Source organism: Bactrocera oleae, chromosome 4 (genome assembly GCF_042242935.1).
Source record: "Bactrocera oleae isolate idBacOlea1 chromosome 4, idBacOlea1, whole genome shotgun sequence".
Taxonomy (NCBI): Eukaryota; Metazoa; Arthropoda; class Insecta; order Diptera; family Tephritidae; genus Bactrocera; species Bactrocera oleae.
The window spans coordinates 50,161,428-50,176,089 of record NC_091538.1 but is presented as its reverse complement, the minus strand read 5'-3'; the positions used below and the strand labels follow the sequence as shown (position 1 = coordinate 50,176,089).

General features: G+C 33.2%; 1 protein-coding gene across 4 annotated transcripts in view; it reads left to right on the top strand.

The window, feature by feature from the left end:
* Positions 1 to 13,766, top strand: part of LOC106622244 (oxysterol-binding protein-related protein 9) — a 37,797-nt gene extending 24,031 nt beyond the window's left edge. For 3 of the 4 annotated variants that reach the window (XM_070108584.1, XM_070108583.1, XM_070108585.1), the window contains 9 exons: positions 6,358 to 6,813; positions 6,876 to 7,027; positions 7,322 to 7,423; positions 7,495 to 7,669; positions 7,738 to 7,873; positions 7,950 to 8,036; positions 8,644 to 8,765; positions 8,871 to 8,976; positions 10,727 to 13,766. In XM_070108584.1, the coding sequence (XP_069964685.1) occupies positions 6,358 to 6,813; positions 6,876 to 7,027; positions 7,322 to 7,423; positions 7,495 to 7,669; positions 7,738 to 7,873; positions 7,950 to 8,036; positions 8,644 to 8,765; positions 8,871 to 8,976; positions 10,727 to 10,813 (1,423 nt within the window). In that variant the 3' untranslated portion in view covers positions 10,814 to 13,766. Of the gene's footprint in view, positions 1 to 3,880; positions 4,893 to 6,357; positions 6,814 to 6,875; positions 7,028 to 7,321; positions 7,424 to 7,494; positions 7,670 to 7,737; positions 7,874 to 7,949; positions 8,037 to 8,643; positions 8,766 to 8,870; positions 8,977 to 10,726 lie in introns of those variants that run through there. The other variant, XM_036376506.2, reaches the window with a different exon arrangement.
* The last annotated feature ends 896 nt before the right edge of the window (positions 13,767 to 14,662 follow it).

Below are 14,662 nucleotides of genomic sequence, written 5' to 3'. Positions count from 1 at the left end.
CCCGCTACCCACCAAGCGGCAGCCACAGGCGCACTAACCCTTTCGGCTACAGCGGTCTCTTCATATCTACTCACCTTCATATTAACATTTTCTATTTCCCTCCGAGCAATTGCAAACGTTGATTGATTTGTGTGTGTTTTATTTTTTATTTTTTTTGTATTTATCAGGTTTTTGTAGCTTTTACGTGCAAGGACATGCAAATGAAATCGATAGACTTGTAATTGAAATTTCATACCTAAATGCACCGGCTTGGAATAATTTTTATGTTTTTTTTGCTGCTGTTTCTAATGCTCTTTATTTCGTTTTCTCATGTACTGACATGAGACACACTCACATTGCATGAGATGAGTCTCATTTATAGTATCATTAATAATTTCGTATTTTCGCCTACTTTTTGTAAGCATCTATAATTAACCGTACTCTCGAGTGGAATGACTGAACGAGTGTCGGTTGCCCATAAAAGATATGCTGATGAATGCCCGCACACAATAGAAAAATGCACAATTTTATTGCAACGCAGTTGTCTCGAAGCTTTGCAGCGGATTGTCTTGCATATTTCGACCCTAAAAAGCATGCAAAAAGCAACAACAACAAAGAAAATATAATTTTGAATTAAAAGTTGAATGTGAATTTCACCTACAACAATTGTGATTCGCATGAGTTTACGTAATGTCGAGCGCACTTCGGCGGCTCCAGTAGACGACGAAAGTTGTGAGTAAGTGGAAAATTAAAATTGACGAAAAGAGTACAAAAAGTATAAAAAGTACAAGTACAAAAAAATGTAAACGAATTAAATTTTAAGAAAAGTGAGTTTGAGTTAAAATAAAAAAAATGTCCGATTTACTATTGACCACTATACTATATAATCTATTTGTAAATATGTATATATATAATATATATGTAAATCTGTATATGTGTATGTGTATTTGTGGCGAATTCGTTGACATTGAAAATCCACTTGATTTATGGTTTAATTGATTGTTTGCCGTAATGCCGGTGCAGCGACAATACCGTTACACCGACCGCCTAGCCTCGACATTAACTTTAACTCTGGTGGCCCGACGCAAGTTCAAGGTCGCGCTCAGCCAACCACAAAGTCGCACAAAAAGTGCTCTAGCGGAAGTTATAATGTCACGCTTATAATATCCGCAGCGTAAAATAGCTAAAATTGCGCATATTATGCTTAAAACTGTGCGCGTATTAATCAGATGTACGGCATAAGCCAGCTGTTATAGATATGGCAGCGTCAAATGCACAATTAACGCACACCAAAGCGGTTACGAGCATAGTAAGTAACCACAAGCGCTACCCAGTTACTCGTTATTAAGCACTTGAGGCGTCTTTAAAGATATCTCTATGTATGTATATGTGCGTGTTTATATCCATATCTCAATAATGTAGCCAAAGTGCCGCGTTGTCTTCACTATCTTTTGCTTTTGTGGGTGTGTGAATGTTGTAATATTTGTAAGAAAATAACAATAAAAAATTTTTGTTTTAATTTAGTATTTTGATTTTTTGTTTTTGCTTACTTTTTTTTTGTGGATTCGCGGTCTTTTGTGTAAATTTTGCGTTTTGTTATGTTTAATATTTTAACTATTTCTACTATCCATACAGCTGTCGTGGTGTGTGTGGAAGTAAGTAGTAGAGAGCACACAATGAGTTCTCTCTTAGCTTTTTGCATAGCTGAACGTGGCATCCGTTCTGATGACATGCGCTTTAACTGTTACTTTGCTCCCATGAACTGAAAGTGTTTAATTTTCTCAGACTTTCATACTTGAGGCGATTATTTTAAAGTAGCTAGGGGATTGCTATGTGAAATATACATACATGTGTGTGTATATTTTTAAAAAACAAAATGTTTGAGAGTTTCTCCCTCTCCCTCTACAATGTCCGTCTTGACGCTATCTTGACTGATGGATTTTCACGAGAGGATTTTGAGATTCAAAATCTCGTTATCGAGAAACTCATTTGATTATTACTTTGTATTAGTTGTTGTAATAATTAATAAATACTGTCTAAGTCGGTAACATAATCAGTAATTGTCCGCGAGGTATTCTAGCGGAGCCCTAAAAACGTATCTTTTGGCCTAAATATGGTTCAGAGTAGATATACATATGTATGTAGGTTAGATGACTTTGTCTTATTAAGAATCAAGACTAGTATATATTTTCACCTGAAAAGACCTCTCATGGCGCCAAGCGCCTCTTAAGCCATCTCCAATCAAACATTCTAAGATTATTTCTTTATAAAACTACCCTCTTAGAATTAATAGCTTCTTGCTAAACAATGTTTACAGCAACAAATTTGTTTAAACAAATAGTGTTTCTAAGACCTTGTTATATGTAGGGTATTCACATATATTTTTGAGAAACTTAAGAGGTACAGCTATCCTCTGATTTACGATTTCTCGTATTTTACAAAATGTTTCAGAAACAAGCTTAGTTTGGTCTTATTTCTTTCTTCAAGTGTGAGCTGCCGGTTTTCTCGTTTCGTAAGTTGACTTCAATCGTAAAAAAATCTAAAATCAAGATTCCATCCCTGTTCTTTTTTTTAGATACAGAAAGATTTACTGCTTCATTCTACCGCTTCGGCTGAATTATCTTTATATACTCTTTTTCCGCGACGTTCGTCTACCAGACAGTCGTGGAGTTATGTAAATATCTTTCCAATAACTCCTTTTCATCAAAACTTACCAGGAGCTGCCACATCCTATGTTATATTAGTACATCGAATGAGAGATTTATTCCGCAATTACAGACTTAGACCAAAGTATCTCTTCTTGGTTATATTGATTTTGAATTAAATTTCAACACTGCTAAGCAGACCTCGATTCTTTATTAAATATAGATAGAACAAAATTAATATTCTCTCAGAACCTCGATGTTGCCGAGAATTTCGTCTCATTGGCTTCAAACAATGCTTATGTGTCGTTCACATTACGATATCTAATGGTCGATTCCTTCCGATTCAGAAAATTTTGCTAAATCACCGATTTTGAAAATTTTTCTTTGAGTTCGCAAATTTTTATCGATTTATCTGCAGTAGTTAATGAGAAAATAATTTTACAATTTTATTGTGCTCTAAAATTCAATATGATTAACAAAAAAAATATTAATCTTGACGAAATATTTACATATACGAGTATCACGGGGTGTCCGTCAGGTCGCACATGTAATGAAGTGCTAATTTTCAAAATCGGTGATTTAGCGAAATTTTCAGGGCCCACTCATACATATGTACAAATGTATTTTAAAGATAAATGAGTTGACTTGTCCGAAATCTCGCTTTATAATAAACGACTTGGCGTGGTCGCTTCTAATAAAGGTTAGGTTGTTAAATAAGAGTTAAAATCTAATCGCGATGACTTAAATTCCAATAAAAACCCGCTTGCCGGTCAAAAGCGACTTTATTTTTCATTTCTCTAAAAACTCAATCGAAGAGCACTCTTAAATTAAAACTTGTATTCTCATTCTCATGAAAATGCATTAAATCAAAAATTTCATCGTAAGTGAGTTGTCACATAGCTTATTGAAAGATTAAAGGATTTCATCTCGTACGTTGTAAATACAAAATTCAATATCTAAAATCCTCCAGACTTGACGCCGCATTATTAACATCTCAACGTCATAATTTTAGACATATCTTTACTCTTTCATTTCGCTCTCTCATTATTCTCACATATGTATGTAAAAACCTTTGCTCTCTTACACTTGACTGCCGGCGGCTCCTAAAAGTATGCATGTTAACTGAAGTGTACTCTAAAATGTTACATGCGCCCTGCACGCTCACATCCTACTCGACCCAACTGTGCGGTAACTATTTTAACGACAGCCAGTAGTGCCTCGGCTTTGCTCAAGTATCGACTGTGTTTACTTTAGCAAATAAAACAACGAAAAACCGCAATTTTTTTTTTTTGCTTTTAAAAAAATCGACATAAATTATTTGCCATACAAAATTTACAAACAAATAATTTTTACAAGTTGGCTTTGTATTGGTTCTACCGTTAAACTGCTGGAGTGGGTCAAAGTTAATGTGACCCGAAAAAGAAAGGTTTTGTGTCAAATTCGATCGAAAAGCACAACAAAAACACAAAACTCGATAAAACCATCGAAAAATTGTCGTTGAAATTTGGCATGTTTTCAAGTGGAAATGACGCATCTCTGTGGCAGATGACGTTGCCGTTTGTTGCCGTCCGCTTGGCGCTCGCCATTGTGTTTTAATGCAATAGAGATTTGATTGTTTGTTTGTGCAATGTATCGAATATTTCATTGTACAGAGCATATTCGAGTCGTTTTGAGTATGCAATAAATTAAATTGAGCGCAAACGTTCATGCGCCTAGAATTATGCAAGACATTATTGCTGGCGTTTAATGGCATTGGGTCGTGTATTAACTGCCGGTCGACACAGATTCGTCATAGCGGGACTCAATATTTAATACGAGCAAACAAAACAAAAACGCAACACACTCGCATACACGCAACGGTACATTACTCGCAATTGTGACTGCCGCACAGTCACGCATCGCACTACACACGCATTTAAGCGCACAGCAGCCGTGACGAGGACTTATATGTGTGACACGCACACACACGCACACAAAATACGGTTTACGACAGATTTACGCGCGACACACACACACACTTACGCGGTACTTAAGGCAATGCAGCAGCAGTCATTCGCTGCGACAGCCAGTTAGCCAGCCAGTCAGTTGTGCCATCAGTCACTGAGCCATCTAAAGCTTCTTGACTTATTCGCCGCAAATATTTGCACGCACAGCTTGCAAGGCATTCTGTGTCCTAGTGTGTGTGTGTGTCCTCCTAGTATACTATATACAGGGGGTCTTGAAGTGAGTGGACATGTTCAAGAAATGGGTGCGACGTGTCAGTTTCAGGTACGTGCGGGAATTTCAGTTCATGCGAACGCTGTGTTCAAGCATGTTTTATAGTTTCTTGCATCTATTTCATATGTCTGTTTGTATGCACATATTTATTATAGTCGTCCTTCACTCGTTTACTTTACTATCACGGTACTTTGGTGCCTTTGTTGGCACAAATCAGTGTTTTGTTACATCATTTTACAGTTCCATAAATATTTAATGGCTCTGCGAGGGTATTTAGCCGCATTCATAGCATGAGGGTGGTACAATGATGCCTTGGGGATGGGGATTGATATATCTCAAAAACGTATGAATATCTGATAACGAAAACGAGCTGAGTGGTTTTGTAGGTTAAAATATTTCGTAAAATTATTTCTTGTCAGTACTGAAGTGTAAAAAAATCTCCAACGACGTTGAATTGCTTTCAATTCTTAAAAAATGTATAAGTTAATAAAACATTTTGTTTCTAATAGTATTTAATTACAAATACACATATTTTAAGAAAATTGTAAATTTTACTAAAATAAAATTAAATGTATAATTGAAGAGGAAATGTACATATATTTCGAGATTTGGAATGATTTAAAAAATAATATAAATTCAAAAATATGGTAAAAAATAATATAAATTCAAAAATATGGTATGAAAAAAATTAGAATTCACCAAGAAAATAATAATGCGAAAAATTTATTTGCATAAAGTTAAAAAGTTACTAAAAAATTGAGAAACCCTTAAAAAGGTCTTATAAAGCTATTGTTTGTTGAATAAAATTTTTTATGTTTAAATTTTTTGGTTACTTTAAGAAACTGCCTCTTATAATAAGAAATTATAAAATGATAGTGGCAAAATAAAATATAACAAGCAAGAAGCAAGTAAGCGCTAAGTTCGGGTGTAACCGAACATTTTATACTGACGCAACTTGCAATAATCAAAGCCGGGGAAAATTCGTTTCGAATTTTCGGTAAAAAGTTCGCAATAGAAACTGGCGTTCACATATTCGGTATGTGGGGCGCAAATAGTTTTGGTCCGATTTGGACAGTTTTTGGTTATAAGGTGGCCCACCTTAAAGGTACTATTCGTGTAAAGTTGGCCACACCCACTTTAAAAAAAAAATTGCTCCTCCCTAATGCAATTCGTTATACTAAATAACAGCCTTTTGTCTTATTGTGGATACTCGTATTAGCTATGGCACTTTATTGCTTTTCGTTTAATGGTGTTTTATGGGCGTGTCAATGGTCCGAATCGGCCCATCTGCAATACCAACCCCCCTTGGGTACCAGGGAATATGTGTACCCAGTTTAATCAAGATATTTCAATTTTTACTCTAGTTATCGCTTGCACGGACGGACAGACAGACAGTCAGTCAGAATGAAATTCGTCTCGTCACTCTGATAATTTTTATTATTTATTTATTTTTAATATAAATATAAAGTATTTCCGTTATATTATAATGTCAACTCTATTTACTTTAACTTCACAGCGCCACGCGTGGCTTTTCCGTGGAAACCACATCGCCAACCTATGAAAATGCACCGGAAACACAAACACAAAAGGGTAGCGCCTCAGCCAGCGCCAAGTCTTCGATTGTCGATCGTCTGGATGATTACCAAACAGCCTTGACAACGGTATCAGAGATATTACCCGCTGGCACGCCGACAAGCGCTACAGCGTCGACTCCGCAACCGTTAAGTGGCGCTAAAACATTCCAAAAATACGGCGATGATGACGGTTCCATCGATTATGATGCACTGTATGAAGAGGAGGAGGACTCCACGATCAGCATGGAGGCGCATGGTTCAATGATTTCACATCTCATATCGCAAGTGAAGATCGGTATGGACCTGACGAAGGTCGTGCTGCCCACTTTCATCTTGGAACGGCGCTCATTGCTAGAGATGTACGCTGATTACTTTGCACATCCAGATCTCTTTCTACGGTATGTTCAAAGCAGTATGAATTGTGTATGTGTGAATAATTGTATTTTTTTGCTTTTCGCAGAATTGCTGAGATGGAGTCACCACGTGAACGCATTGTGGAGACATGTCGCTGGTATTTGAGTGCCTATCACGCTGGTCGTAAGAGTGCGGTGGCCAAAAAACCATACAATCCCATATTGGGCGAGGTGTTTCAATGCTATTGGGATTTGCCAGGTGAGAAGGACTTTCGTCTTTAAAGCATTGTATAAAGCTCGGCTTAGTGTACGTTTCCACAATCTCTAAGCCCATTTCCAAAACAGTTGAGTCTGTGTAATCGAAACTGACTCAGATTTTTATGCGCGCAAGAATTTTTCACTTGACATCATTACTCAAAATTATATGAGAAATGTATTTTCTATCACTACAACAACAACCGATGAAGTGGTTTGAATCTCGAACTTGAATTTCACCTATCATTGCATACCAATTTTTACTGAACAGTTTGCTAAATAATCCCTGCTATTTCAGGCGAAACATCCGATGAGCAAGTAGTTAATGATGGACCTGTGCCCTGGTGTCATCGCAATCAGCTGACGTTCTTAGCCGAACAGGTTTCACATCATCCGCCAAGTGCGTATTAAATATATATAAATCTTGTGTGGTAAACAAACAAAAAAATTGTTGCCAACTATTTGTTGCAGTTTCCGCCTTCTATGCTGAGCATGTTAATAAGAAAATTACGTTTTCCGCGCACGTTTGGACCAAATCGAAATTTCTGGGCCTTTCAATTGGCGTACACAATATTGGTGAAGGTATTGTGACGTTGGTGGATCACAGTGAGGAATACATTGTCACGTTTCCGAATGGCTATGGCAGGTATGCATTCATTTAAATATGAAAATATTCACATTGCACCTATTTTTATATACTACTTTTCCCGTTAGATCTATTTTAACCGTCCCTTGGATCGAATTGGGTGGCACCGTCGAAATACGTTGCCCGCAAACCGGTTATCACGCCACAATTGAGTTCTTAACCAAGCCATTTTATGGTGGCAAGCGCAACAAAGTGACGGCTGAGGTGTGTACATATTTAAAAAAAAATATATATATATAATTCTTATGCTAACTGTTTTATCTACTTCCATTCAATGCAGATTTATGCGCCCAATGAGAAGAAACCGTTTGTTTCGATAGCGGGCGAGTGGAGCGGCCTCATGGAAGCCAAATGGCACGATAAAAATGTAATTTTTACTCTTTTACGTTTATTTAAGTTTTTTGTACCTTTCAGTATGCTTGTGTAATTTTATTAACCGAAATTTGTAATGCTAAACATTTCCTAATCACACCTAATTTCTCTCTATATGTTTATAACTAAGTTTTCATACATGTCTGCAAACAGTAACCTACAAACGTTCAATCTCTCTCTCTCAACTCAACAAATCACTTCGTCCTAACCTCAAAACAAAACAAAACTACACCAAAACGATTATTGTACTTCTCTCTTAAATATTTTGAGCCAGTTACTATTCCAGTTTACTTTGTTTATCTAGAAAATTAAATTTCTACTAAGTACCGTTATTTGTTTTACTCTCTACTGCATTGTTTTTCTGTATAAATTTGTGTGTATTTTATTTGTTACTAAAAATTTGTCCTAAACTAAGCTCAAATTCAAACTAACAAAAACTCTACAGTATATATATATATATAGGTATATATAGTTACATATGTACATGCATATGTTTGTGCATATACGTGTATGTGTTTGTTGTGTTCAGTTTATGTGTAAAGACAATTTGTTAAACTGCAAAATTTTAAACATGCAAAAATGTTTAATTTTTAATTTTCTAGAAAACTGAAGTATTCGTAGACGTAAATCGTATTCCAATATTTAAGAAACAAGTTCGACCAATCGTTGAACAAGAAGAATATGAATCCAGACGCGTTTGGAAGGAAGTGACCGCTGGACTCAAGTAAAACAAAATTTTCATACTATTTTACTGTTATATGAATTTAAGTTTTTTTTTTTTATTTGTGTTGAAAATTTTCAACTAAACATTTTTTTTAACTCTTCATAGATTTAATGACATCGAAAAGGCCACAAATGCTAAATGTGCCGTGGAACAAATACAACGTGATGAAGCGAAGAATCGCAAAGACACAGAAACACAGTGGGAACACAAGGTGAGTGCATGCAAATAAATAGTTGTGGCATTACATAAAACAAAATTTCAAAATTTTACTATTTTGAAAATGTAAATTTACGCATTTTAACCTTTAAAGTAAACAGAAAAACTAAATTATCAAAATAATTCTTAAAATAACATTTTAATATTAAATTAAATTACGTCATTTACCTAAGACCCTGATCTATAAGAGAATTCGCTGTAGCCGCTACAGCAACAACAATTAGCATAAAATTAATTTAGAAACCCTAATAAGGTTTAGGTAAATTTAATCTTTTTACAACAACAACAAAAAATAAACAAGTAAGGAAGAGCTTGCAACTTGCCAGAATCAAAGCCAGGGAAATAGCTTAAGGTGCATACGGTTTGTTAGAACAAAGAAAACCAATATATGTAGTATATGATAGTTTGGGTAATTTGTGAACCAATTTCACGTATTTTCGGCATTAAACTATATTATATCCAATATTATACTTCCAGCAAATTTTTCTAAGGTATCTTACTTATTTGCTGAAATATGCGATATAAAGTCAGCCAGTAGTTCGAAAATCATTCTATTAGGTATATGGGGACTAAAGGAATTATCGACCCGATACAACTCATTATTTAATAATATTATTTTTATCAGAAAAGGATTCTCTTCAAATTTCTATAACATATCTCACAGATTGACCGATATTTTCGATAAAATGCTCGCTGTGGGAACTGGGGTCCACATATTCAATACATGGGGGGTGGAATAGTTTTATTCCGATGTAGACAATTTTTGGTAATAACGTCGCCCAACTCAAAGGCACTATTTATGCAAAGTTTTATTTCGATACATTCATTGGTGCTTTATTTGCATACTGGAGAGTGAAAGAATCAGATGGAATTTAAAATTGTGTTATGTGGGAATTTGGCGTGGTTATAGTCCGATTTCGCCCATTTTCGCACTATAACATACAGAAATATGTGAATAATGTCACGTACCGAATTTGGTTGGAATCGGTTAAGCAGACCCCAAGATATGGGTTTTCACTTAAAAAAGGGCGGTGTCACACCCACTGTCTAACTTTGAACGCGGTTCCTATAAAGTCACTCGGATTTCAACTCATCTCTTCATCCGGATCATTTATATATGTACACATTACCCTATATCTAACTCGATTAATTTTAGGTGATACAACAACCGTTATGTGAACAAAACTATTATACTCTGTGGCAACATTTTGCTAGAGTATAAAAATGAAGCTCTCTTTAAGTTCGGATTACACTGTCTCAATGTAGTATTTTCATAGGCACCTAACATCAACAGCACATATATGTATGTATATGTATATACATATGTACATGTTTAATGCATATGAAGAAAACCTGTGAGGCAATAACCATCCTTCATTCCCGCATGTCACTTCCAACTAAATATCTTCCCCATAATTTGCAACGCTGTTAATATAACGGGGTTTCTCGACTTTTCGTTAGTTGAGCTAGACTTTAAACCCCAAAGAATCATTTATCTATCTTTCTTTCTCTTATCTAAAAATCTAGAAATAAAAAATTTAAAAAATTTAACAACTATTAAAAAAATTGAGGTTATAAAATAATAAAAAACAAGTACCAAATATAAAATTGTAAATCTTTCTGCGTTGGGATCTCATCACTTCACATTAACACTTGCATCAAATCGAGTTTTTCCATGAACTCCAACAATTCTAACACATAAACATAATTCGATTTCCGTCTTCTTCTTCTACCCCGCTTTACAGTATTTCCGGCCCGTTGGCGATAACTGGATCTACGCTAAGCCACTTAGCCAGCGCGTTTATCAGCAAGAGAAGGAGAGCAAAAGATAATAAAGATGTCACGGCAATCAAACACAAGGCACCGAGACCGAAACTCCGACGACAAGTTAAGATAAATTGGAAGAAGAAGAAGAGCAAGACTAAAAAGATTACAAGTAAACTAGTAAAACGGTGTAAATGTATGCAAGAGCAGCTGATCTGTGTGTAAATGGCGAATTATTAAGCTGTAGCATGCATACAAGCATTCATATCAAAGAACGTGGCGACTTGAAGAGCTTACGATGACGAAGACGCCAAAGGTGGAGGAGGAGAGTGTAGCGCACACAGGAAGCTCACATCGCAGTACACTACTATAATTAACGATACTGTCATATGCTACATTTTATAGCATGTTTGCATAATGTGGTTACTTACGAACACACACGACGCAAAGGACAACGAAGAAGGATGTAAAATGCAAATAGAAATAGACAATGCTGTAAACGAAATAGACAATGCTGTGAGGTACAATATTCCTGCACCCCCCTGAAGTACTTTTGGACATTATTATAGCCACGTAGATGCAACGTTATGTCTGTATGTGCACGAATGTGGTGTGGCGAGCGTGTGCGAAATGCAAAATGGTTGTATGACGGTCGAAAGAGTAACGGACGCGCGCCGTTGATATATACATACATACATACAAACAAAGATATGTGAACCTGTAGCTGTTAAGCCAATGTTGCCGAAACATATAAAAAAATCGTATTAAATAGGTTAAATGCAAATAAAATTTACAACTTACTTTATTGAAAAAAAAAACAACAAACAGATAACCAACCACAATTTAATAGCACTCGTAAGGCATTTTAAGTGAAATTGTAAAAATTAACTAAAATACACACAAACAACAGCAACAACAAAAATCTCCAATGCAATAAAGCAAGCAAACGTACATATAAATACATACATACCTACATTTAGTAAAAGTGTAACGAAGCAAGTGAAAATTTAATAAAAAATAAAAATTGAAAATATATATAAATTAAATTAACTTCAATAAAACTTACAATAAGAACAATGTGAGCCAGCGCAACTTGTTCGCGTTCATATCGCTGCTAGTACATATAATGTAATGGAAACACATACAAACATAACACGAAAAGATATGGGTGGCGTTTGAAAAACTATAAAATCTAGCATTATAGCTTGTAGACTTAAAAAAAACACACACAAACACACATACATATACATATATAGCAATTCTATTTTTCATATGTGAGTCAAAAAGTATAATAAAACGTTAGAAAATAATTGAATAATCAAAAAACATTTCACTTGATTCGCACTTTTGCTAATTTGCTGTAAATTGCGAGCAAAAAAAATTATTTACAAAACAAAAAATTATAATTTAAAAAACAAATAAAAAAAATTTATTTCAAAAAAATATATAAATATGCTATCTAAGTTGTAATAGGGCGCATTAATATTGTATATTTTATTAATGTATTGTAACCTTAAAATCGTTTAAGAAAATCATTTTTTGCTAAGCCTAAATTCAAAATATGCAACACTTGCAAGCGCATGCGCATGCAACAACTAATGTATACAATCAAATTGAATTTGTAATATACGTCACACTCCTACATGCATACCTACCAATAATGGTTCTCAGCTAAACTACCGAAATTATGCCTTTCCCCACTTTACGCTTAAAGCTACACAAACAATTTTTCATTTCTAATAAGCTTAATACTCCGTAACCGTTTGCTGCCTGCACCACCAAGCAATTGCCAAGTAATTGCAAAAAAAAGACAACTTTAAACACACTTTCCTTTATGAAAAAATCGAAAATTAAAAAACAAAATTAATCTTATACTTTTGAACTTTTAATTTTTTTTTCAAAAATCTGGCCACTCTATTATAAAAAATAGTATTTTCAAAACATCTCAAGCGTCATAAGCAGCTAAATAACAACAGCAACAACAATTATGGTATGTCATATATAATAAACAGTTTAACAAAACAAGGCACACGCCCTCTTCCCCTGTTTATTACTTTATTGCATAAGAAAGCGTATATATTTTAATATCCACACATTTGCAAAAAAATTGTAAACGTATGAAATTAGTAAAAAAAAATTAATAAATTCATTTATTTATACATACATACATGCTATGTATATTGATATATTCTAAGAATATCCACAAAGTTAACAAAAGTAAAAGAAAAATAAATTTAAACAACAACAAAAACATATGTAAACAATATATAAGACACCAGTAAAGGCAAATTAATCTAAAATATTGACGAACGCAATCACTAATAACGTTTGCACGTTACGTTTTGTGAAATTATTCCAACTTAACATTTTAACAAGCCTAAAAAGGCTCTAATAACCTGCTCACTAAATCCTAATACACTAAAACTCTCCTTTATGTTGTTAAAAAAATAATTTTTTAATTGCAATACACTTTTTTGAAACTCAAACCAATTATGAGCATGACATTTCTTCCACTTTTTTGCACAACAACAAACAAGTAATTCACCACGCCGCTCCAAGTATCTTTACTTTAAAAGTATATATAAATAAATTAATATTTTGTAAGTGGCGGGAAATTTCGAGATCCTGCAAGGAGAAACCTTTTTACGCGCACTCACAGTCGTGCAGAAAAGTATGAATCATAACTGTATGATAAATTTATCTAGTATACTAAAATTATTTCATACATATGTACATATGTACGTTCATAGTTACATATGTATGTATATCTAGTATGTGTTAGGTAAACAATTTATAAAAATACTAAATTGAAATAATAATAATAATGCAATAACAATCCTATAATGTTATAAAGAAATCCACTTTTCTTTTTGTTTTTTTTTCTCATTATCTACTATCTATCAAAAATTTAAAAGATAAATAAAATTGTTTGGAAAAGAATGAAAACATATTTTGTGATTGTATTTGATAGAGAGACGCCGTAAAAATATTTTAAAAAATATATGGTATATATTAATGAAATTTACAGTTTTTTTTTAAAAGCAATATTATTAAAATAAAAAAGTATTACCATATTAAAGCAAATATTAAAATTATTTTTAAAAAATATTAATGTTATGTTTTATAATTTGCACTTCACGAAAATTCATATTTCATATATTTTAATGTATAAAACATACTGAAAAAATTATATCATAAAAATTTTAGCTTGTTTTTGCTCTTGGCATATGTAGTATAAAACATTTTTTATCTAAAAATTGTTTTTAATTATAAAAATGTGACAAAAACTATCGTTTTTAATGATTACTTAACGCAGTTTTTCTGCTGTTACCATCTGTTCAGTTAAAAAAATATATGATTTTTCCAAAATTTCATTTAAAAAGTTCAGAATTCAGTCAAAACTTCATATATTCTTTTTAAATCTATTTGGGACTTTGAATTGTATAATTTTTTCATATTTCAAAATAAAATTGTAAAAAATTTTAAAATCAAATTTTCTTCAAAATACAAGCTTAAGATCATAGATATATCAAGCTGCATGGTTTTTTTTTCATATCTCAAACTAAAAATTCTAAAAAAATTAAAATCGAAAATTGTTCAAAACACAATGTTAGGAATCATTTTACTGTTTACTAAAAAAATTCCAAAATTTCATTTACTAAGGTTGAATATCAGTTTAAATTTTTTTAATATTATAAAATTAAATATTTTTTATTTTAAAATAAATTTTTAATATCAGGAAATTTTATATTTTTTTAAATTTTAAATTTCGACTTCGTGTGCATATTTAAAATTATTTTTATGCTCGAATTTACATTTCTAATTTTTTTTTATAAATTATTAAATCTTAAAGCAATAAATTTTTTTTTTTTTTTTGAATAAACGAATTGTTAAAATATATATTATATATTTGTCTA